Source organism: Zonotrichia albicollis, chromosome 12, assembly GCF_047830755.1.
Source record: "Zonotrichia albicollis isolate bZonAlb1 chromosome 12, bZonAlb1.hap1, whole genome shotgun sequence".
Lineage (NCBI taxonomy): Eukaryota > Metazoa > Chordata > Aves > Passeriformes > Passerellidae > Zonotrichia > Zonotrichia albicollis.
Window position 1 is genome coordinate 8985810 of NC_133830.1, and position 21582 is coordinate 9007391.

Consider the following 21582-nt stretch of genomic DNA (forward strand, 5'->3'; position numbering starts at 1 on the left):
TTTTTTTGTTTTGTTTTTTTGGGAGAGGTAGAGTCCTGTTCCAGCAGGAGAACAGGCAGCTGTTCTTTAGCTGTTTAACTCCCCTGGATCCTGGAATCGGGAGGATTCTTTTTTTAGCTCCTCTCTGGTGTTTAAGGACAGAAACCTTCGCCCTTGCACCTTAACATTGGTCCAGTGATGTTAATTAACAAGGAGAAGGGGGGGTGGGGGGGATAGTTAGATATGGGGAGCCCCCAGAGCCTTGGGACGCCCCTGTCAGTGCAGGGGGTTGGTGATGGCTGCCGGCAGGAGTGGCTGTTATTTACATTGCCCTTGTTTACCCGCCCCCCCCCCCCCAGCAGCCCCAGCACGCTGGGCAAAACCTGTTTGGTGGGCTTGCCACTCCGTGTGCCTTGGAATTAGCAAGGACTGGTGCAGGTCTCCGTGCAGCCCCTGGTGTGGATGCTGGGAGCTCGGCAGCACATGGCTGAGCTTGGAGGGACCTCTGGAGGTGTCTGCTGCAAGCCCCTGTGCAGAGGCAGAGCAGGGACTGGCTCTTTGGCATGCTGAGACGGAGCATCAGTGCCGTGGGGTGCAATGCAGGGCTGCCCTGGGGACCCTGCAGCTCCTTGCCACAAGCAGACACTGGAGCACAGGGCAAAACAAAATCCCTGGAGATGGAGGAGTAACAGCAGGAGCAGCAGCAATGCCTCCCCTTGCACAGGACAACCTCCCTGGTGCATGGGACGAAGCCCCAGCATAACACCCTGGCCCCCACAGTCCCCCTGTCTATTCCCACTCAGGGTCTCCTCCAGGGTTTCAGCTGCCAACAAGGGCGTTTGTCCCAGTATGGCTGTGAGGATGGCAGCTCCTCTCCCAGCCTTGCTGGACAAAAGTGGAAGTGTGTGTGCTGCATGGCAGTGGATTTCCAAGATAATCTGCTTGCACCCTGGTGGAGCTGGTCCTGCCTCCCGGCCGGTACTCCCAACTCACTGTCACTGGCTCCTTGCTGGGTCAGCCATGCCCCAGGTATGTGTGATTTCTCCTGCCCTTTGTGTCCATGGAGCTGCCATACCAGTGTTTGTGAGGGGCTTGTCCCAACCTTCAACCAGGGAAGGTGCCAGGGTGGTTCCTCCTGCAGCATAGCCAAGAAGAACTGTGGAGGGCACAGGGCAGAACCATAAAACACAAACAATGGTCAGGAAAAAAGCAAAGCTGGGTTCCAGTCTGAGGGCATTTAATTGGGGCCATTTTCTCTGAAACTCTGAAACTGGAGTTTGGAACCTTTCTTGGGGGAGAACAGTGATCAGAAGCCTGTGACACCTAGGTGGCCCTGGGCACAGGGGTTGAGAGAACTGGATGGTGCATCCTCCACCCAGTTGTGCAGGCAGCAGGCACGTGGCTGCTGCAGCAGCACAGAGCAGGGGCTCAGCTTTTCATCTGCCAGTGAGTCACTTGGCAGAGGAGGAAACCTCTGACAGCACCGAGGATGTGGAGGTGGCTGCTGTGCCCCTGCCTGGTGCTGAAGGTTCTCCAATGACTGTGGCATAGAGGGCACAGCCAGCTCCCTTCCCACAGTGCCACTGCACACCCAGCACTGCAGCTGCACCTTCCTCAGGGTGAGACCATCCAGCTGCAGTGGTGCCCAGTGCTGGCAGTGCATGGTGCAGGGCAGGATCACCTGCATTCTCCCCCGTGTGGCCTCCCCAGAGGTGCCTGCCCTGCCTGCCTTCTGGGGCCCAGTGTGCCCAAATTGCCCAAATTCCCGGACCCTGCACTCAGCTGGCTGCCACAGCCTCTATACCCCACAGAGGAGGGGATCAGGGACCAGAAAAGCTTCATGTGCTAGTGGTGAACACAGTGCCCTGGGAATGGAGAGGTGGCAGGGAGCGGGAGTGGGACACTGTGTGCTACTGCCAAGACACAGGTGCTGTCATGGGGACCTGAGGTGCCACATGTACCTGCTGGCCTGGCGAGAGAGGAGCGATGGTGATGACAGGACTTTGCCAAGGCTTTGGTGGCTCAGGCACTGCTGAGGTGCAGGCAGGGAGGAGCAGGGGTGCAGGCAGGGAGCTGGAGTGCAGGTTTCACCCTGCAGGATGGAGTCCTGAGCTGATGGGACTTTTTGACGCTGTGGCCGTACCATTGCCAGCTCAAGCCCGGGCAGGGTGGGCAGTTTTCCAGCCGGACAATTAAGCAGATTAACCAATTACCTGAACCTTGGCTGGGCCCCACATCCCAGTGGCTGCCAGGGTGCTGCATATCCTTGCTGTGCTTTTGAGAGACAAGTGTGGGGCAGGTGTGGGGCAGGGCCCCCTCAGACCTTCCTCAGGACCCTGATAGTGGGTCCGACTGCCCTCTCCTTCCACCTACCCCCGGCGGCCGCGGGATCAGCCTCGGCCGAGCAGCCCTGCCTGCCCCGCGGGCAGCATCCCCCGTCCGCCGCCCCGCCGCGTCCTGACCCCCGGAACCTGCCCCGGTGCCCCCCCCGGAATCCACGTCCCGGAGGAGCTGCGCCACGGGAGCCCACCCGAACCTGCCCCGAGCTGAGCTGAGCCCCACGGACCCGCTCTCCCCCGTGGCCGGCCCTGCGGATCCCGTCCCGGCGGCGGCCCCGGCCGTGCCCCGCGCCCCCCCTCCCGGTGCGGGCGGGCTCCCGTGCGGGTGCCCGCGGCTCGGGGCGGCGCGTGACCGGCTGCCGCTGCCGCCGCCGCCCGCTCCGCCGCAGAGCCCGGCCCGCCCGCACCGGCACCGGCACCGGCAGGTCAGCGCGGGGGGCTGCGGCTCCCGGGGCACCAGTTCTGGGGCCGCCAGTGCTGCGGCGGGCGGCGGGAGGGGGCTGGCGGCACCGCGGCCCGCGCACCGCGCACCGGGCACGGAGCGGAGGGGCCGGCCCGGCGCGCTGCGGGTGGGGTCGGCGGGATGCGGCGGCCGCACCGGCCCCGCTGTGGTCCCGCACCGGCCGCGGCCCGACTCCGCTGCGCAGCCCCGCCGGTAATCCGCACCGCGCCGCGGGGCCGCCGCCGCAGCACCCTGGCGGTCCCGGCCCCGTTCCCGGCCCGGCGGGTCTGAGCCGTGTGCGGCGGCAGCGAGGGGCTCCGGGCCGAGCATCCCCGCCGGGATGCGGCCGGGACGCGCCAAGGTGAACGGTGCGCGGCGGAGCGGGGCCGCCGGCGGCGGGGACAGCGGGCGAGGACACTGGGGATGGAGAACCGGGGAGGGGACACCGAGAGGGACGCCAGGACTGAGCACCGGGGAGGGCACATTAAGGATGGAAAGGGACACCGGGGTCGGGGCCACTAAGCACCAAGGACCACCCACACCGGAGACACCGGGATGGGGAACACCAGGGGACACTGGGAAAGGGAAGACTGGGAATGGGGTCACTTGGGACGGGGACAGCTGGGAACAGAGCCCAGGGTTAGCCGGGAAGGGACAGCCAAGACACTGTCTCTCTCCCTGGGCAGTGGTGGCCAAGGGCACAGCAGCATCACGGCCACTGCACGAGTTAACCCGGGCATCTGCCGCGGATCCTGGCTCACCACATCCCCATTCCCACAGGGTCGACTCGGTACTCACCATGGCTGCAGCACAGCTCGTCACCTGGGGGATGCTCCTGGCCACCGGGGTCCCCGCCAAAGCCCAGGGGGTGCTGCTGGCAGGGCTGTCCTTCGGTGGGGACCCCTTGCACAGGGGACAGCAGTGGCCAGGCCCATCCCCTGCCTGGGAGGCATCGGGGGAGCCCAGCGGTGCTGGGGCCCCAAGGAGTGAGCACTGGGGGGTCAAGCACCCCGTGCACTGGTCCCCACATCTGCAGGCAGGGGATGGCACCAGGGCACCCCTGGAGATGGAAACCACTATGACAGGTGCTGATAGCAAGATCTGGAGGGACGGCAGCACAGTCCCGGCTGTGACAGAGGAGCCGCTTGTTGCCTGGCGAGGGCACGAAGCTGAAGTCCAGGACAGGCCCCTGCCCCACGGCTCTGCACTGGGTACGCCGAGCCCTGAGGTGCCCACGGACAGAGGGGCAGACTCTTCAGGGCCACCCTGGGCCGGGCAGGGCCTCTCCCTGTCCAGGGACAGTGTCTCCAAGACAGCCAGCACCCCCAGCCCTCAGCCAGCCGCACCCACCACTGCCCTGGACCCCACGCTGACGGCAGGGATGAGGACAGCAGATGCCCACGCAGGGGGACACACAGCGGTCCCGGGCCTCTCTCAGGATGCCAAACTCACTTCAGCCAGCAGCCAGTCGGTCCCACCCGGCACAGCCCCTGTCTCTGATCCTGGAGGAACAGGGCCAGCCTGGGGTCCCCATGCCAGCCCTGGCTCTGTGCAGCTGGTGGGCAGCTGGGGGGACACGGGAGGGCCCCCCAGCCCCTCCCCGGCTCTGCCCAGCTCTGCCCCACGGCTGCGCCACACTGCCCCGTCCTGGGGGCTGGCTGAGCCCTGGACTCGGGCGCTCCCGTCCCGCCAGCGCAGCACCCGGAGGGCCCCGCTCAGCCACGCCACCACCAGCCCTGGCGATGCAGGCCCCCGGACGGACCCTGGGACTACGGGGCAGCGGGGACCTCAGCCCGCCCCAGGGTCTGTCCCCACCACCGGCCCTGCGCCACCCCCCGCCTCCAGCACGGCCACCCCCGGTACCCCGAGCAGAGGTAGGAGCCAGCGCGGTGCGGGGGGACCCCTTGGCTTGGGAGGGACCAAGCCCCGCAGGTGTCAGCGCCCTGCTCTGCTCTTTCTCGCAGGGCTGCTGCCCGAGGAGGACGTCGGCTCCCCGCAGCAGGTCCGGGGCGCCGTGGGCCCTGTGAGCGTCCCAAATGCCACCCAAACGACCCCACAGCCAACGGCACATCCCACCACAGGGACGCTCGGGATAAGGCACCCAGGTGATACAGGGCTGCGTCCAAGCCCATCCGTTCTGCAGACGCTGTGGGAGCCCATCCCTGGGGCGTCGGGGCTGGCGGGGGGATGGCAGCTATCTTGGGCTGCCCAGCCGGGACACAGTGACACCTTCAATCAGGATTGCCACCTGACAGCGGCCCTAATCTACTCCTGCCCGCAGGGATTAGCGCTAAATGCTCGGTGGGTGGGGGCTTCCCCAAGGGGGTGGGGGACGTGACCAGGGTTGTGCCACCCCTTGCACTGCGCGTCCTAAAAGAAAAGGGAGGCACCGGTGCGCAAAGCCCCAGCCAGCACAGGGCATCCCCCGCTGCAGTGTCGGGGTGCCACACTTGATGCAGCCCAGTGCGGGGTGCAGATGTGGCCCGAGTGGCACCAAGCCCCCCACTTCCCCGACTGTTCTCCTCCTTCCTACCTGCAGACACGCCGGGGACGCAGCCCGCAGCCTCCAGCACTGCGGCCCCCTCGGCCACGTGGCGACGGGCAGGGACGACGCCTCAGCCGGTGCCCCGGGATCCATCATCGCCGCAGCCACAGCCCACGGTCCGTGCCCCGCCGGCGCTGGGAGCCAACGCGAGCGGGCTGCGCTGGGCCGAGCTGCAGCGCCAGCTGGGCTTCTCCTGGGAGGCCCACGTCTATGGACTGGCTGCCGTGTTCCTGCTGCTGGCGCTGGGCTGCCTGGCTGGGCTGGCGGGGACAGCCATCCTGCGGCCCCCACACCTCCTCCACGTTGTGGGGGTCCACGGGCTGCTGCTAGCCGCCTGCCTGCTGCGGGCCATCTTCCTGCTGCTGGATCCCTACGGGGCACGGGGCCGCCTGCCCACTGCGGCGCTGCTGCTGCTCAACACGGCCCCTTTCCCCCTGCTGCTCGCCGCCTTTGCCCTCCTGCTCCAGCGGCTGCAGCGCCTGGCCCAGCTTCAGCTGCTGCCGTCCCGGCTGCGGGGGCTGCCGGCGCTGGGGGCTGCTGCGGCCCTGCAGGGTGCGGTGATGGGCGCCGCCGACCTGCTGCCGCCTCGGCTGGGGCTCACGGCCGCGCTGGGGCTGCAGGCGCTGGGCTGCGGGGCGGGGGCTCTGCTGCTGCTGGGGGGGCTCTGGGGGTGCTGGCGGGCGCTGCGGGCGCCCTGCGAGGGGCCGGGGCCGCAGCCGGGGGCGCGGGCGCTGCTGGCGGCGGCGGTGGCGGGGCTGCCGGTCTGCGGGCTGCAGCTCTTCAGCGCTGTGTGGCTGCGAGCAGTGCTGGGGCCCCAGGGGCGCTTCTCCCGGCCCAGCTGGGCGGCACAGCTCTGGCTGCGGATCGGCGAGCTGGGCACGGCCCTGGCGCTGCTGGCGGCCGCCGCCGAGCCCGTGTGCTGCCGGTGCCGCCGCCGGAGCCCCGCCGGCCACTCCTGCTGGGCCAAGGCACTGCGGTACTTCTGCGCCGGCCGCAAAGCTGAGGCACCCGAATACCCCAACAACTGCTACGACTGGGCCGGCGGCGGCACCGGCGGCAGCGGCGCGGAGCGGACACCAGCCAACGACATCTCCAAGAACCTCATCCGCAACCCGGCGGAGCAGCTGCCGCTGCGGGCTCTGAAGGACAGCAACGAGGTCTGGGCAGCCGGCACCGGGATGCCGGGGCTCAGCCCCAAGTGCCCCAACATGCTGGCCGCCCGCTCCTGCGCCGCCTTCGAGCAGGGCTCCTCGCCCTCCCTGGGGGAGCTCATCTTCCGCCCGCCGTCCCCCATCGACCTGCGCCGCAGCATCGACCAGGCGCTCTGCCGCCGCCACCTCCTGCACGACGGCCTCTTCGGCCGGGCCCGCCGCGGCTCCGGCTCCTCGCTGCACGGCTCCCCTGCCCCCGACAAGACCCCCAGTCTGGGGCGTATGGTGCGCTGCAGCTCGCTCACGGAGCTGCCCGGCCCCCGCCAGCCCCACGGCACCATCACTGTCACCGTCACCGCCTCGGCCAGCTCGCTGGAGAGCAGCTCGCTGAAGATCAGCTGGAACCCCTGGCGCCACGGGCTGTCCTCGCCCGACAGCCTGCCCCTGGACGAGGCGCCCAGCAGGGCCCCGCTCCTGGTGCCCGCCGGAGCCCCCGGCTGCGAGCGGGAGGGTCCCCGCGCCTTCCCAGCCCTCGGCAAGGCGCTGGACTCCCGCAGCCTCTCCAGCGACACCATTGAGCTCTGAGCCCGGGACAGGCAGAGACTGAGGGCGCAGAAGGACGATGCGAGAGTGAGGACACTGTGAGGGTGCAGGGGTCTGATCCTGCGCCCCTGTAGGGCCGGGCAGGGGCAGTTCCATTTGTGCCAAACGAGAGAAATAAAGAGTTTATGCGGGGAGGAGACGGTCCTGTTGGCATGTGAAAGCGGTGGTGGGCAGCAGCACCCCCAATCCCCACCAATTCCTAGCCTGAGAGCCAAGCTGGGTGTGCAGAGCTTTATTTCCTGAGATATGGACACACGGACAGATGGGCACACCCCGACGGACAAACCACGGACAAATGCAACGGCCACACTCATGCATCCAGCAGGGCCCCCTCACCAGCACAGCACCCTGCCAGCAGCGAGGGGCCCCCGGCCCCCAGCCTGGGAGGGGAGATGGGCTCTGCCCAGGGATGGGGGGCAGCTCTCCCAGCCGCACAGCTCAGGGCATGGGGGGACCCAGCCCCCCACTCTCCCACAGGGAATAGTGTCATGGGAGGGGAGTCCTACAGGGCCAGGAGCCCCAGCCTGGGGGCAGACAGCAGGTTCCCTCCCTCACCTGCCCCTCCACCCCCTCACCTGTCACAATGCCCGGCCTCTCCTCCAGAGCACGAGGAGCTGGGGGCAGCATGCTGTGCCCCCCACACGATGCTGCACTGCCTGGCATCACCCCTCCATCCAGAGGGGGCTGTGTGGGAGCCCCCAGGATCAGGTACTCCTGGCTCATTCTGCAGGGACAGGGAAAACAAGACCCTATGCTAAGGGGGGGCTGGGGGACGCATGCAGGGCACAGCATCATCTACAGGATGCAGCCTTGGCAGCCAGCCCTGCTTGGGGGAGGCCCTGCACCCCAAGCTGAGTCTGCCCCTCTGCTTGTGCCCAGCAGCTCCAGAGCTATCTGCCCTTCATGAAGCCATCGAGGACACGGTCACTGCGGTCAGAGAGCCAGTAGCCAGCCATGGCAGCCACGGCGCCAATGAAGATGGCGGTGAAGACCATGTCACCCTTGGCAGCCAGCGTGGCGAGGGCACAGATCATCACACCAAAGAACATCTGCTGCAGCACCACCACCTCGTCATCAGTCACGTCATCAAAGAAGCCCTTCTCTGGGGCATCTGCATGGACAACACTCGTGGGAGGGCACAGCTGACCAGCAAGAGTCCCCCCCCATGTCCCACACCCCCTGCCCAATGTCCCCCTGCACTGCGTTAGGCCATACCAGGGGGCTTGTCCTCCACGCACTGCCCGTCTCGGCGGACGTGGCCTTGGGCACAGACGCACCGGTAGCTGCCCTCTGTGTTCTCACACACCTCCTGCACCCCTGTGCACACTGGCTCCTCGGCACTGGCACACTCATCCACATCTGGGGGGAGAGCCAGGGGTCAGGCAGGGCTTGGGCAGTGAAGAGGGGGCAGTATGGCCCCCCAGTCCATGGGAGGCACTCACCCAGACACTTGGCTCCGTCCCGCCAGTAGCCCTTGTTGCATTTCTTACAGCGAGCCGGCCCGGCGCCCATGCAGCCGATGCAAGCCGTGGAGCAGTCTGCCTCAGAGAATGGAGCCAGGGTTGCTGCCAGAGCTCCTTCCCTTCCCAGCCCAGCCAGGGTCGGTGCCAAGCAGGGAAGAGACACCTGCACAAAAACCCCCTTCCCTCTGACCTCGGCACTCGTAGGAGCCCTCTGTGTTGACGCAGTACTGGTTGGCTCGGCAGTGCGCCATCTCTGTGCCACACTCATCTATATCTGCAGGAGAGATGGGGATAGCCCTGCTGAGCCTCAGCTCTGGGGACACAGCCCCCACGGCCCTGAGCTCACCCCTGGCCTTCACTCACCGATGCAGCGGTGCTCATGCAGCACCCAGCCCCTCTTGCAGCGAAGGCAGCTGGAGTCCTCGGGACCCGTGCAGCGCCCGCACGCCTGGTAGCACTCTGTGGGCAGGGACAGATACGTGGACACGGGCAGGGGGGAGCTGCCTGTACCCAGGCTGTTCAGCACCGGCAGAGCCCCCACCTACCAGCACACACGAGGTGGCTCTTGTTCCGTGAGGCCTCATAGTAGCCATCCCCGCACTCGGCGCAGAAGGGGCCGCCGTAGCCGGGGCTGCAGACGCAGAGGCCGGTGCCGCGGCGCGTGCCGTCACCATCGCAGCGCCCGTTGCCGCTGCAGGGCTGCCGGGGCCCGCCCGCACAGGCTGCACGGGAGAGACCAGCTGGCACAGAGGGCAGCAGCCAGGGGAGCCCCTCTGCCCCACCAGCACCCCACTCACCCCACAGTTACTCACAACGGCAGTCCGGGCCATAGGTACCGGGCGGGCAGCAAAGCATCAGCTTGTCCACACACAGCCACTGGAAAAAGTCAGGGTGCTGCTGCTGCCTGGGGATGGGAAGATACAGCACTCAGCCCCCTGCCATCTACCTGTGCCCCTTGCCATCCCCCTGTCCCTGTCCCCAGGCTCACTCATGGAACCACCACTGCTCCACGTGCTCCTCGCTCCGCTCCAGCAGCTGGTGACAGGCGAAGTCCGAGGGGGCACAGACACCCTCCAGCACCTCCAGCAGACGGGTCTCGCTGCAGGGACACAAGCCAGTGTGGGTTACGACTTCTGCAGCAGCTGGGCTGCCCCAGCCCCTCACTGGGGTCACGTACCTGTGCTGGTACTTGGACAGCTTCTCCTCCTCCCAGGCTGTGTTACCCCCACCGAAGCCTTCATGCTCTGTCCGCTCCAGGCCCTGGGTGCATGCGGGAGTGGCAGTGCAGGCATGGAAACCCCCCCCAATAACCTCTCCATCCGTAGGGTTCCACAGGGCACATCACCTGCAGCGACCTGCCACCCTCTCCCCTCCCCAGAGCCCAGTCCTTGTGCCCCTGGGAACGCCGTAGGAGTGCCTTCACTTCACCACTGTCCCCCGCAAACCACCCCTCCATCGGGCCCTGTCACCACCCTTATCCCCCCGGTCTGTGATTCCTCTGGGCCCCCCAACATCACCCCACCCAGGACCCCCTTGACCCCGCTCACTGTCACCTCCAGGCCGTGTCCCCCACGTCTACCACCCGTGGGCCCCTCCCGTCACTGTCCCCTGGCCCCCAGCTCCCCCCCGAAGCAGCGGCTGTGTCAGCCCACACCCCTCGGTGCCGTTGCCCCCCGTGTGCCCCCTCGCGGCCTCCATCACTCCTGTGCCCCCCCGGCGCGCACCCTGATGAAGCTGTCGGCGAGGCCGCGGCAGGCTCGGCACGGCTCGGCGCCGTCTCGGTGTGGGTCGGGGTCGGCGCGAACGGCCAGCAGGACCCCCCCGAGGAGGGCGGCCCCCAGGAGGGCCCCCCCCAGCCCGGGCCCCCCGCGCCGGGGCGAGCGCGGCAGCAGCGGCCCCATCGTGCGCCCGCCCCGCCCGCACCACGTGGGCCGCGCCCGCTGACTCAGCGCCGCCGCCCCCGCCAATGGCCGCGCGCCGCCGCCGCCCGCCCCCCGCTCCCAGCCAATCAGCGCCGCGCCCTGGGCCCGCCCACCCGCGCCTTAAAGGGGCCGCGCAAAGGCCCGGGACGGGGATGCGCGGACGGGCTGCAGTTGGTGACCCCGTACGGAGTGGGGCCGGCTGCCCGGAGCGCACCGTCCCGGGCCTCGCCTGGCCTGGGAGGGGCCCTCTAAATACCCCTCCCACCCCCAGCCAAACCAGGCGGGTTCACCTTTACCCCCTCCATTTAAGCTGATCCAGTTCCCTCCCACTGTGCCCAAATTTGCCCAGTTCCCCCTCATCTCACCCTAAACTGGTCCAGTTTGTTCTCACACTTTCCCCCAAACTGTCCCAGTTACCAATCATGCCCCAATGAGCTGGCCCACTTCCCCATCATCACCCCAAATTGGTCCAGTTCCCCATCCACCCTCCAACCAAAAAACCCTTCCCCTTCACACCCAAACAGCCCAGCCCCCTTCCTGCCCCTATACCTCCCCATCATCCCACTCCGTGCCATCCGAGTCCACCCCATCACCCCTTCCCAACCCATCCCAGTCCGTGCTGGGCTCAGAGCTGGACTCACACTCAGCAAAAGCACTGTCACCCTTTATTCTCCTACCGCCCGCTGCAGAGCCTCGGCCACGGCCGCCACGTGTGGCTCCAGACACCGGCCCCTATGCCGAGCTGGGCCCGCCAGCGCCTGCAAGAACCGCTCCATGTCGGTGGGCAGGGCGAAGGCAGGGGCTGCCCGCAGCGCTGGGGGCACTGCCGGCACCAGGGCCTCCAGCCGGGCCACCACGTAGTGCCCCTGGGCCACCGCCAACACCGGCATGGCGCAGGAGAGAGCCGCCGCAAACACCTCGCAGGGTGCCACAGCGGGGACATCGCCAGGGTCAGGGCTGTGCCGGGGCCCGAGGCTGCTTTCAGCGGCCCCGGACTCTGGCACAACCCCGGCCCCGGCGTCCCACTGCTGTGCAGCAGCCACAGCTGCCGGAGAGAGGAGGAGGATGATGGTGTCACTGTCACGCAGCGCCCGGTGGTGCTGGGCGTGCAGCCAGGGCAGTGGCCCCAGAGCTGCCACCCCGCTGCCACCTCCCGGCGCCGCCACCACCGCCAGCCCCAGTGAGTGCAGAGCTGCCATCAAGGCACACGCTGCCCGCTCCGCCACTGGCTCTGCTGCGTGCACCAGCAGGGCCCGCCGGCCTTGTAAAGGACCTGGGGGGGAGATCATCAGTGCCCGGATCCCTCTGGGCACCCTGTACCCAGCCTGTGGTGGGAGGCACCCGCGACAGGGGAGATCGTCCCCTGCCTCTGTCAGCCGAGCCCTGCAGCACCCCCTGTACCCAAGCTAAAGCACAGCCACAATGGGAAGCAGCTGAGACCACCACTGATGTGAGCCCCCCAGTCCCCTTGCCAAATCTTTTACCTACCCTAAGGGACAGGCATGGTGGGAGACAGGTTGCAATCTGCCCCCTCCCACCTCCCATAGGGTTCTCACCCTCTTCTCCCTCTTCTCGTTTCCTTACACCCCTAACTACCCTGTCAGGCAAGGAAACATGAACTAATCTGGGTGGAGGACCCCCACACTCTGTCCTCTGACCCCTCTGGGATAGGTACAGACTGCCCACTCCCCCCAAGGCCTCAGGCTCAACCCACACTCACCACTGGAGCCATAGCCAGCCCTCAGGGATTTCAGCCATCCTGCAGGGAGGAGAGGCAGTGAGGTCCCAGGAGAGGTCCCAGGCCAGGCACAGCCCCCAGAAGGGCACCACTCACCTTTCATGTCCTCCTTCTTCATCAAGAGCAGCAGCAGGAGACAGGCAGCTCCCAGCAGCACCCCCATCCACACCAGGGCCCAGCGGGTACGCAGGTCTGCAGGGCAGGGTCTGCATCCACCAACAGCCCCCAGCCCAGCACCCAACAAAGGTCTCCAGTGGCTCCACTGGGGGGTTTCCTCCCTCAGCCCTCCCTTATCCCTCCTCTCCCCCAGCATGGCTGTCAACACTCACACTTGTGCAGGGGACAGGCCCAGAGTGTAACCCCAGTTCTGTTCGATGGGTGCCACAGCTGTGGGGGACACAGGGACACGTCAGACACTGCCCAGTCCCTGCCCACAGCCCACAGCCCACTCACACTGACCTGCTGGCACTGCCCCCCTGCCACGTCCCGCTGCAGATCCTGCTCCAGCAGCCCAGGGTGCCCTGCTCCCTGCAGCAACAAAGCAGGTCAGACAGCAGTGCCACCACTGCTGGACACAGGGGTCCCTGTGCCACCAGTGCCACTGCTGCCAGGACATGGGGGTCCATTCCTCTTTACCCTGCTGGTGAAGCTGGCCAGGGGTGTGCAGGCACCCCTCTCCACGGCACACAGTGAGGCATTCCCCCCATGCTCCAGCAGCAGGAGGTCATCGGGGCGGCCGGGCAGCGCTCCTGGGAATGTGCCAGAGGGCTGGGTAGGTGTGAGGGGAGGCCAAGGAGGGGTCCCCCCCCTCAGCTGCACCCACAGGCTGCCACTACCCTCCCACCCCAGCAACACTCACGGTCCCGCAGGCACTGGGTCAGCCGGACCTGCCCACTGCTCCACACCTGCCCAGAGAGAGGATTAACAGTGCTTGAGGGTGATGTGGGGCTGCCCATGGGGCAGCTGTGGGGCAGAGTGGTGTCCTACCTGCACGCAGAGGTTGGGGTGTGGCCGCAGCCCTCTGAACTCCTGGGGTTCCTGTGAGTGCAAGGGATGCTCTGTAACTGTCACCAGCATCCTTCCCAAAGCCCCCAGCGCCCCACAGAGCCCCTCACCTTCCCCCGAGCAGGCTGCTGCAGGCCAGGCAGGGGTTGGCAGGGCCTGGAGGGCACTGGCTGCCAGCAGGGCACCAGCTCGGCCAGGAGGTCGCAGGGGGCTGAGAGGGAGCAGGTCAGCACCTGCCCCTCGATGTGCAGGACCAGCCGGCTCCGCGCCCACAGTCGCTCCCAGGCCTCGGCATCTGCAGCGGCACCAGGACAGGAGTGTCACTCCCTGTGGTGTCCCCTCAAGTCCCCCTGTGTCCCACCCCCTAAAACCCAGCCTCAGAGTGAAGGTACCATGCGAGAAGGGGCACAGGGTGGCCCGTGGTGGGTCCTGGGTTTCCGGCCAGACCTGTGAGTGGGGAAAAAGTCAAGAAAAGCATTCATGCTGTGATCTGGCCGGCCCCTTTGGGATGCCAGAGGGAGATATATGAAGCTTGGAGCCCCTCTTTAGAGGCCACTTATCCTGCCACCCCCACAGTGCCCGATCAGATGCCCACCTGCAGGCAGAGGCAAGGCAGCACCTCATCCGTGGGCAGGACATAGTTCATGGGACTGCTCTGCTACCAGCAACCAGATGTGGGTCACCCCGTGGCAAATGGCCACCAGCAGGGTCACCCAGGGGGATCTGCTCTCAGGGGACCCTCTCCCAGCACACTGCCTATAACATAGACACAGCTTCTCGGGAACGGGGAGGAGGGCAGAGACCGGAGAACAGACAGGGTGGAGGGTCAGGGAATGGGGTGCATACTCACCATGGTCACCACACGCCCTGGCACACTGGTGCCGTGGCTATGGTTGTGGTAGAGCCGGAGTGTGTAGCTGTGCCCTACTGCAGCCCCCTCCACCTCCACAACCACCTCCTTCTGCCCCGGGGAGACTCGCAGCCTGGGCACTGTGTGAGAGGAAGCTGAGGTCACCCCGCTCCTGGCTCTGCCCGCCCAGCACCATGGCATGGGGCATGGCACCCCAAGGGTCACTCTCACCCCTGGTGTCCACTGCCCGGCTCTCCCCAGGGGATGCAAACCGAGGCGGGGTGATGCCGGCACCTACCTTGGCACTGGGGGACAGCATCCTGTGCTGCGGGCCACGAACAGTCTGTGGGGACAGTGAATCAGTGGGCAGAGGGGCTGGGGCCACTGCAGGGGACCTGCCGGGGCTTACCTGGCACTCGCTGCTGCTGGCTCAGCCTCTGCCGGCCCCGTGACTTCATGTACGCTGAGATGTGCAGTTCGGAGCCCAGCGGCGCCTCGAAGCACCGGAAGATCACCCAGCCCTGGGCAGGAAAACCACCACTCCACTGCGGTGAGGCACCGGCACCGCCAGCACCCACCCCCCCTCCCTGGGGCACAGGAACGGGACCCCCATGCCACAGATATGTGCTGATCTCAGTGCCCACATCCCCAGTGCCCAGGGACTGACAGTGTGGGGACACTGACCCCGGTGCCCCACATCTACGTACCACGGTTCGGCCACGCAGTGCGGGGCCCAAGGGTGCCCAGACCTCCACGGCCACGCAGCGGGATGAGGCAAACGTGTGCCCAGAGAGCAGCAGCAGCCCAGTAACGTTGGGCTGGGACGGGGTGGCCCCAGTCGCTGGTGACCACTGTCCCCCATCACCGCTGTCCTCTGTCCCAGCAGTGCCCGGCTGCACGGAGAGGGGGGACTCGGCGGCGGTGCCGGTGGCCGGGGCCAAGGCCAGGCGCACCCGCGCCTCCAGGCAGGGCGCACAGGCCGTGGGCTCGGTGCAGCGCAGCGCCGGCTCCAGCCGCAGACGGGCCAGGGCCAGCTCCTGCCTGGGCCCCGGGGGCTCTGTCCCGCACAGCACATCGGTGTCTGGGGGGACACAGAGGGCAGTGTGGGGTGCAGTCCCCATGCCCCGGGTCGGTAGGGGCCATGGCAGGGTGATGCACTTACCCAAGAGGCGGCAGGTGAGGCCCTGGGGGAGGCAGGGGTGAGGCCGGCGGTGGTGCCAGGTGCCCGATGCCGGCGCGCTAGGGACACCAACCCACCTGGGAGCAGGCCAGGGTGTCCCGGGGATCCCCACGGCCACCCGCCGACCCCGCCACCAGCACCAGCAGGAGCTGCCCCAGTGCGTGCATGGTGGGGCCGGGGCCTCGGCGTGCCCCGGCCCCACGCCGGCTGGTCCCCGGCAGCCCTCTCCAGGCTCCACGGGCCCCACCGCCGCCGCCGGCTCCCGCTTCCTGCTCCGATCCCGGACACCCGGCTCCCTGCGTGGCGTCAGCAGCCGCCCTGGGTGGGGCCTGCTGCTCCCGACCGGCCGCGGAGGGCTCCGTGTCCCGCCACCCCTGCGGAGGGCTCGGGGCCCCACAGGGCTCCACGGCACGGGCACGGTGCCAGGCTGGCCCCAGGCAGCCGCCGCGGCTGTGGGACACGGTGTGGCAGCCGTGCCGGTACAGGCTGTGCCCAGCCGGGTGCATCCTCTTGCCCCTCCGTGCTGCAGAGAGCACTGGGCAGCCCCCGGTCCTCCAGGGCACCAAAGAATCTCCCCCGGTACACCACTGAGACAACAGGGCAGGGTGAAATGGCGCCTTTATTGCTTCCAATCCAGACCAAGTCCTGCTGGCGATGTCGAGGCAAAGAGCAGGGCCGGGCCGTGCCCAGCACCCGCCCCTCCAGCCACCTGTCCGTGGGCAGGGCAGGGAGCCTCCCCATCTCTCAGCTTCTTCCTGCACCACCCCAATTCCTCGGCTGTGCCGTCCAAAGGGGCTTCTACGGGCTCTCCTCTGGAGCAGGTCCCTGCATGGGAATAAAGCTGCCCCTGCTTGGGACAGCATCTCTGCTCCTGGCCACAGATGACAGCTGGATGCTCACTCCAGCCCCAGCAGCACACTCCATGACTGAGGCCAGTCCTGCTCGGACCCTCGCAGCCCCTCCCGGGGCACCCATGGGTGCCCCTCCTGCCGCTGCAGTGGGCACATGCTCTCCTGAGCCCTGCCTCTTCCTGGCAGAAGCTGTGCCCTCACCGGGGGGCTGCACCCAGCCCTGCACCCCCTGCGGCCATGCCCAGCTCAGGCCCAGCCTGGGCACTCAGGTGCCAGAAGCTGCCCCGGGGGGCCGGGGCGGGGAACTGCCCTCCCTGGCCCCCACGTCCAGCAGGCGGTGCAGGAGGGCCCCAGCCCTGCCCCAGCGGCAGTGCCGAGGGGCCGAGGGGCTGCCCCGCAGCGCCCCCAGCAGTCCGGGCAGCTGTCGGGGCAGGCGGTAGGTGGGCAGGGGCCGAAGGGGTCGGGGGACATCGCGGGGGCTGCAGAGCCGGCTGAAGTAGGCCAGGACCCACCCGCTGCCACGGCCCGCCGCCCCCAGCTCCCCGTGCAGGCAGGCCATGGCTGCCCCAAAAATGTCGTGGGCATCCCCGGGCGTGCCGTCGGCCATCCCGACCTGCCAGCGATGGAAGAGCCGGGCGCTGCCCCGGCTCCAGAGGAGCAGGACAGTGCCGCGCTGGCGGCCCACGCGGCCCCGCTGGGCGTAGAGCCAGGGCAGGGCGCCCGCCTGGCCCAGGCCACCCGCTTCCCACAGGTCCAGACGCACGTCACAGCCCAGCCCGGTGCGCAGCCGCTCGGCCAGGGCACACACCAGCCCCAGGTGCTCCTCGGAGTCGGGCGAGTACAGCAGCAGCACGGGGCGCCTGCCAGGGACACCTGCGGGGTGGAGGGGACAGCAGTGACAGCTCAGCTCCATGTGCTACTGGCATCCCCTGGGATCCAACAGCATCTGCCATCCACCACCCTGGGACCCCCTGCAGCCCAGGAACTGGCACCCCCTGGTACTCCAGCCCCTCCTGCCGTCCCTCTTGCAGCCCCCTTGGGTGCTCCTCACCATCATTTGGCCTCCAGGCACCACGGCAGTTGAGGAGCAGCACAGTCACCACCAGTCCCAGTGCCAGCACCAGCCCCAGCAGCCCGAAGTGCCTGCGGGAGACTGGGAGAGGGGCAGTAAAGGGGCTGTCTGCCCATTTCCACTGCCCCCTGAGTCCCCTGCAGGACTCCCTCTCACCATCGGGACAGAGCAGCTGCTTCCGAGCAAAATGCACGTCCGAGCGCCACACCTGGGGAAGGGGCTGGGTCAGAGGAGGACCATGTTGGGTCCCCCACAGCACAGATGCCTGCACAAGGGTCACCTTACCAGCATGCAGCTGCCCAGGACCTGCACTGGCAGCAGCAGCGCCAACTCCCCTGGAGCAGAGCCCTCTGGCTGCAAAGCACAAGGGCAGGGTCAGTGTGGGTCTGTCCCCACCATGTCCCCCCAGCCCTGCAGCACTCACCTGTGTGACAGTGTAGAGCGGGGCCTCGGGTTCACACTGCCCACCCCGGCGCTGGCACAGGGCTGCACTGAAGGCGGCAGGGATGCGGGAGGTGAGGTGCAGGTGCAGCTGGAGCCCCCAGACACTCACTGAGACATTCCAGGCAGTCTCTGCGGCCACCAGAGAGAGAGGGGAAGTTGCAGGATGCCCAGCAAGGTGAGGGGTGCAAGGGACCCCAGGGCAGGGCTTAGCCTAGGGCTGCCTCCCACTCATAGGACTCACCTGACTGGTGGGGACACTCCACATGGCTGCTATTCCTGTAGGAGAACTGAGGGGAGGTGGGATCAGCAAAGGGCAGGGTGAGCTGCCCTCACCCACCACAGCCCCCAGCCCCTTCTGAGATGGTGCCCACCCACCCACAGGGGCTTACTCGGAAGCAGAGCTGGGGGTGCACATCCACCTTGTCCAGTACATACATCTGGAACAAATGGAGAATGAGTCACAGTTACCATCTCTGACCCACACAGCCACAGTGCCCACCCACTGCCCTACAGAGACCCTGAGATCCAGTGACATGGTCCCACATCCTCTGACACCTCAAGATCAGGAGCCCTCACCTGCTCATCCTCACTGGCTGTGGAATTGGGGATGTCGTGACAGGGTGCAGCCTCATCTGCTGCCTCCCTCCAGCAGAGGGTGGCCCGTGGGTGCAGGGGGCAGCTGGCACTCAGCAGCATTGCCATCTGGTCCTTGCTGCTGGTGCTGAAGTCGTGGAAGTGCACCGAGGACCACAGCTCGGGGCCATCTGTGGGGCACCACATCGGTGGGGTGGGGAGACACCCAGGGACACCCCTGGGACTCTGCTCCCCTCCCCACAGGCACCAGGCACTCACAGGCATCTGGCCGGTCACGGAAGGGGCAGTGTTTGCTCCGTGGGCTGTCGTGGTGGGAGTAGGAGGCCTGGGGAGGCACAGCATGTTGGTCAGAGCAAGATATGCCCTATCCTCCCCATCTCATGCAAGGGCAAAGGGGTTCTGATGGCTGTAGGGGAGGGTAACCCACCTCAATGCACAGGCAGGGCACCAGGAACTCATACGGCAGTGAGATTTGGTGGCCTCCGGGCACCAGCACCTGCAACAAGGAGGGAGAATCAGCGGGCAGGGATTGTGTCCCCCAGTCTGGGACGGGGGTGTCGGGGGGCAGAGCCGCTACCTGCTGGTGGAAGGGCCGGGGCAGCTCCTCACACTCCAGGGCCAGCTGGTGGCACAGCCGCACCATGAGGGGGGGACCCGCGGGCACCCGCACCTCAATGGCCCGCAGCTCAGGGAGCCAAGCATGGGTAAAGACAGGCCCTGCAGAGCAGCCAGAGGGTCAGCTGGAACCGGCGTCCCCCCGGGACACCTCCCAAGCCCTTCAGTCTCACCGGGTGGCTCAGCGGTGACCGTATGGCTGCAGCTGAGGGCCAAGCCCCGATCCGGGATGGTGCGAAGGGAGACGAGGACTTGCCGCCCGCTCTCTGCCGGGAAGCAGTCGAACTGCACCTGCCACTGCGGGGAGCAAGGGCTCAGTGCGGGGTCCGGGCCTCGGTGTGCCCTGCTGCACCCCCAGCGCAGACTCACCGCGGAGCTGCCCGACACCCGGCGTCGCTGCCACACCTGCAGCCAGCCAGCCCGGTTGGAGCCCAGCTCCAGGAAGGTGAGGTGCAGTCCCCGGACACCGCCGAGCTCTGCGAGAAACCGGCGTGGGGCGCTGACATGGGTGGGGGCACTGGCTGTGTGTCCCCTGCCAGGGGATGCCACCCCCGGCCGTACCTGAGGCGGGGAGGGCCAGGCGCACCCGCAGGCAGGGCTGGCAGGGCTGCGCGGGCAGGCACAGCCGGGCACGGCTCAGCGACAGCGCGGGCGGCTCCAGCGGCGGCCCGGGGCGGGGAGGGCGGCGGCAGCGGGGGCGGCTCAGCGTCCTGTCGGCTGCAGGGGGAGAGCAGACGGGGGGCGGCCGTGCGCCGGGGGTCCCGCGGGCAGCAGGAGCCCCGGGCGCTGGGAGTGCTTGGAAAGAGGAAGAGCCCCGGGGAGAGCCGGGGAGGTGTAGTCGGAAGGGAGGTGCCCCGGGGATCGGGAGTCCTGACAAACCGGGAGCCTCGGTGATTCGAGTCCTCGGAAGCGGGAATCTTTGGGGGTCGGAAGTTCTGGGAAACAGGGAGCCCCGGAGATCCGGGTCTTTGGAAGCGGGGAGCCCCAGGAGCCAGGAAGTTTCGGGGACCAGGAGTCCTCGGAAGCGGGGAGCCCGGTACCCCGGAAACCTGGAGCGCCCCACCCTCGCCCTCCCATCCTCCCGGACCCAGTAGCCGCGGGCAGGGGAAGCCCCACAGTCCCGCCGCACCCCGAGCCGGTATGGCCGGGCAGGAGCAGCCCCGCGCTGACAGCCCTGCCCCGCCGCTACTCACCGGTGGCCCGGCACTCCTGCAAGCAAAGAGACGGGGTGAGCGCGGCGCCGCCCGCCCCCACCTTCCCCCGCCACCTCCCTTCCCCGGCGCTCACGAAGTTGGCGGAGACCCGCAGGCGGGTCACGGCGGCCCCGGTCCCGGACGGCAGCAGCAGCAGCGGCAGCAGCGCGGCGGTAGCGGCGAGCAGCGCCGGGCGCCCCATGGCCGAGCGCCGCCGCTCCCCGCCCCGCCCCGGGCCGGCCCCGCCGCATTCCTGCACCGGCACGTGCGGCCCCGCCGGCCCCCCCACCCCGCCGGGCGGCGCTTCCTGCGGCGCAGACACGCGTGGGAGAGCGGACGGTGCTTTATTTCCATAGAGCAACGCGCGGAGGAAGGGGCGCGCACCCCAGGGACCCTCCACGGCCCCGGCCCTCGGGGGTCTCCCCCGTGCATGCGAGCGCGGGGCCGTGGTGTGCCTCAGACACCCACCCGTGGTCCCCGGGGATCCCCAACCCACCGGAGCTGCGCCAGCGCTGCCCCACAGGACTGAACTGCAGAGCTTCAGCACCTCACGGAGCCCACCTATCCCCACTCATTTCTTCTTCTTCTCCTGCGTGCTAGTGAACCAGGAGTCCAGCAGCTTCTTGCTGTAGTAGAGTTGCCAGCCATGCACCTGCGCGGCCACCACCACCACCAGGTACATGACAGAGACGGCCGAGAAGCCGAAGATGAAGCGGTATGCTTTGCCGTGGCGGTACAGCTGCTGTGCCATGGGGAACATCTCCATGGCCCCATAGATGAGGGGAGCTATGGAGAAGAGGCCGGTGCTGATCATGGAGAGTACCAGGTAGCTGATGTTGTTGCGGGGGAAGGACAGGAGGCCCAGCAGGGAGGGCAGGATGCTGAGCAGGTAAGGATACTCCCACTGATAGGGCATGGCCACCTGGTCGTGGGGCAGCAGCTTGAGGTGCCCCACGACCATCTGGGCCAGGAGCAGCAGCCAGATGACCACATGCGTGTAGATCAGCTTCTTGATCTCCGACTTGAGCGTCACGCTGGGGAGAGAGTGCGGGGCCATCAGGGCCTGCTGGGGTCGCGTGTCCCCCCGGGATCCCGGGACAGGGGACACCTACCTCATCTGGTAGTGCGAGGCCACGCGCTCCCGGTGCTGGAAGTCGCTGCCGTCGGTGCCGGGGGCGCGGGGACCCCCGCGGGAGGCCATGGCGCTGTCCTGGGGAGACACCGCGTCAGGCGGGGCCGCCCTCCCCGCCCGCCTCCCCAGCGCAGCCCCGCCACAAGCCCCCCGGGCCTCCTTCCCACGGCGACAGCCCCGGGGCTCCCTCCCCGTGCCCGCCCTGCCCTCCGGGACATCCCCGCGGTGACCCCCCCGGGGCTGACACCCCCGGCCCGCCGCTCCCCGCCGCGCCGCACCTGCGGGCGGGACCCTCTGCCCGCGCTTCCGCTGCTCTATGGCCGCGGCCGCCGGCTCCGGATGCCGGGGGCACCGCTCGGCGCAGGCGCGGCCCCGCCGCCATGGCGGGCACCGGGAGCGTCGGCGCCGCCGCCGCCACAGCCGTGCGCGGGCTGGCGCGCCCGGGACCGGGAACGCGCGCCGCG

At 68.1% G+C, this 21582-nt stretch overlaps 5 protein-coding genes and 1 long non-coding RNA gene across 13 annotated transcripts in view; 1 reads left to right on the forward strand and 5 right to left on the reverse strand.

Annotated features, from left to right (window-relative positions):
• The window catches only part of LOC141730713 (uncharacterized), an 8973-nt gene extending 6236 nt beyond the window's left edge, over positions 1-2737 (reverse strand). For both annotated transcript variants that reach the window (XR_012582339.1, XR_012582338.1), the window contains exon 1: positions 973-2737. This is a non-coding gene — a long non-coding RNA (uncharacterized LOC141730713). The remainder of the gene's footprint in view (positions 1-972) is intronic.
• PRRT3 (proline rich transmembrane protein 3) lies at positions 2493-7786 on the forward strand. 2 transcript variants are annotated; one of them, XM_074550552.1, is made up of 4 exons: positions 2493-2743; positions 3541-4634; positions 4725-4865; positions 5300-7786. In XM_074550552.1, the coding sequence occupies exons 2-4, from the start codon at positions 3560-3562 to the stop codon at positions 7039-7041; spliced, it is 2958 nt and encodes a 985-aa protein (XP_074406653.1). In that variant the 5' UTR covers positions 2493-2743; positions 3541-3559; the 3' UTR covers positions 7042-7786. The 2 variants fall into 2 exon arrangements, with proteins under 2 accessions (XP_074406653.1, XP_074406654.1); XM_074550553.1 differs by lacking the exon at positions 2493-2743 and adding an exon at positions 2855-3121.
• CRELD1 (CRELD disulfide isomerase 1) lies at positions 7277-10472 on the reverse strand. 2 transcript variants are annotated; one of them, XM_074550564.1, is made up of 10 exons: positions 10247-10472; positions 9700-9782; positions 9511-9621; positions 9335-9426; positions 9068-9244; positions 8886-8981; positions 8713-8796; positions 8502-8597; positions 8275-8418; positions 7277-7783 (listed from the first exon to the last, which is right to left on the reverse strand). In XM_074550564.1, exons 1-10 carry the CDS (start codon positions 10421-10423, stop codon positions 7779-7781), a joined length of 1065 nt encoding a protein of 354 aa, XP_074406665.1. In that variant the 5' UTR covers positions 10424-10472; the 3' UTR covers positions 7277-7778. The 2 variants fall into 2 exon arrangements, with proteins under 2 accessions (XP_074406665.1, XP_074406664.1); XM_074550563.1 differs by having other exon boundaries at positions 7277-8170; positions 10247-10447.
• A 580-nt stretch (positions 10473-11052) lies between these two features.
• On the reverse strand, positions 11053-15633 carry IL17RC (interleukin 17 receptor C). 2 transcript variants are annotated; one of them, XM_074550559.1, is made up of 17 exons: positions 15295-15515; positions 15200-15221; positions 14745-15118; positions 14447-14558; positions 14336-14380; positions 14038-14177; positions 13783-13845; positions 13580-13634; positions 13298-13482; positions 13170-13211; positions 13042-13087; positions 12819-12931; positions 12642-12710; positions 12512-12569; positions 12279-12374; positions 12165-12203; positions 11053-11717 (listed from the first exon to the last, which is right to left on the reverse strand). In XM_074550559.1, exons 1-17 carry the CDS (start codon positions 15382-15384, stop codon positions 11110-11112), a joined length of 2157 nt encoding a protein of 718 aa, XP_074406660.1. In that variant the 5' UTR covers positions 15385-15515; the 3' UTR covers positions 11053-11109. The 2 variants fall into 2 exon arrangements, with proteins under 2 accessions (XP_074406660.1, XP_074406661.1); XM_074550560.1 differs by having other exon boundaries at positions 11056-11717; positions 13170-13220; positions 13783-13842; positions 15295-15633.
• A 185-nt stretch (positions 15634-15818) lies between these two features.
• On the reverse strand, positions 15819-20214 carry IL17RE (interleukin 17 receptor E). Of its 4 annotated transcripts, XM_074550558.1 has the most exons (16): positions 20081-20214; positions 19987-20002; positions 19355-19510; positions 19163-19269; positions 18967-19090; positions 18756-18895; positions 18606-18674; positions 18437-18503; positions 18161-18348; positions 17974-18021; positions 17826-17871; positions 17565-17713; positions 17426-17494; positions 17297-17348; positions 17120-17221; positions 15819-16941 (listed from the first exon to the last, which is right to left on the reverse strand). In XM_074550558.1, exons 1-16 carry the CDS (start codon positions 20186-20188, stop codon positions 16334-16336), a joined length of 2049 nt encoding a protein of 682 aa, XP_074406659.1. In that variant the 5' UTR covers positions 20189-20214; the 3' UTR covers positions 15819-16333. The 4 variants fall into 4 exon arrangements, with proteins under 4 accessions (XP_074406659.1, XP_074406658.1, XP_074406656.1 ...); XM_074550557.1 differs by having other exon boundaries at positions 17120-17348; XM_074550555.1 differs by having other exon boundaries at positions 19987-20190.
• A 99-nt stretch (positions 20215-20313) lies between these two features.
• On the reverse strand, positions 20314-21581 carry JAGN1 (jagunal homolog 1). Its single transcript, XM_074550568.1, has 3 exons — positions 21397-21581; positions 21099-21196; positions 20314-21020 (listed from the first exon to the last, which is right to left on the reverse strand). The coding sequence occupies exons 2-3, from the start codon at positions 21185-21187 to the stop codon at positions 20558-20560; spliced, it is 552 nt and encodes a 183-aa protein (XP_074406669.1). The 5' UTR covers positions 21188-21196; positions 21397-21581; the 3' UTR covers positions 20314-20557.
• Position 21582: the final 1 nt, after the last annotated feature.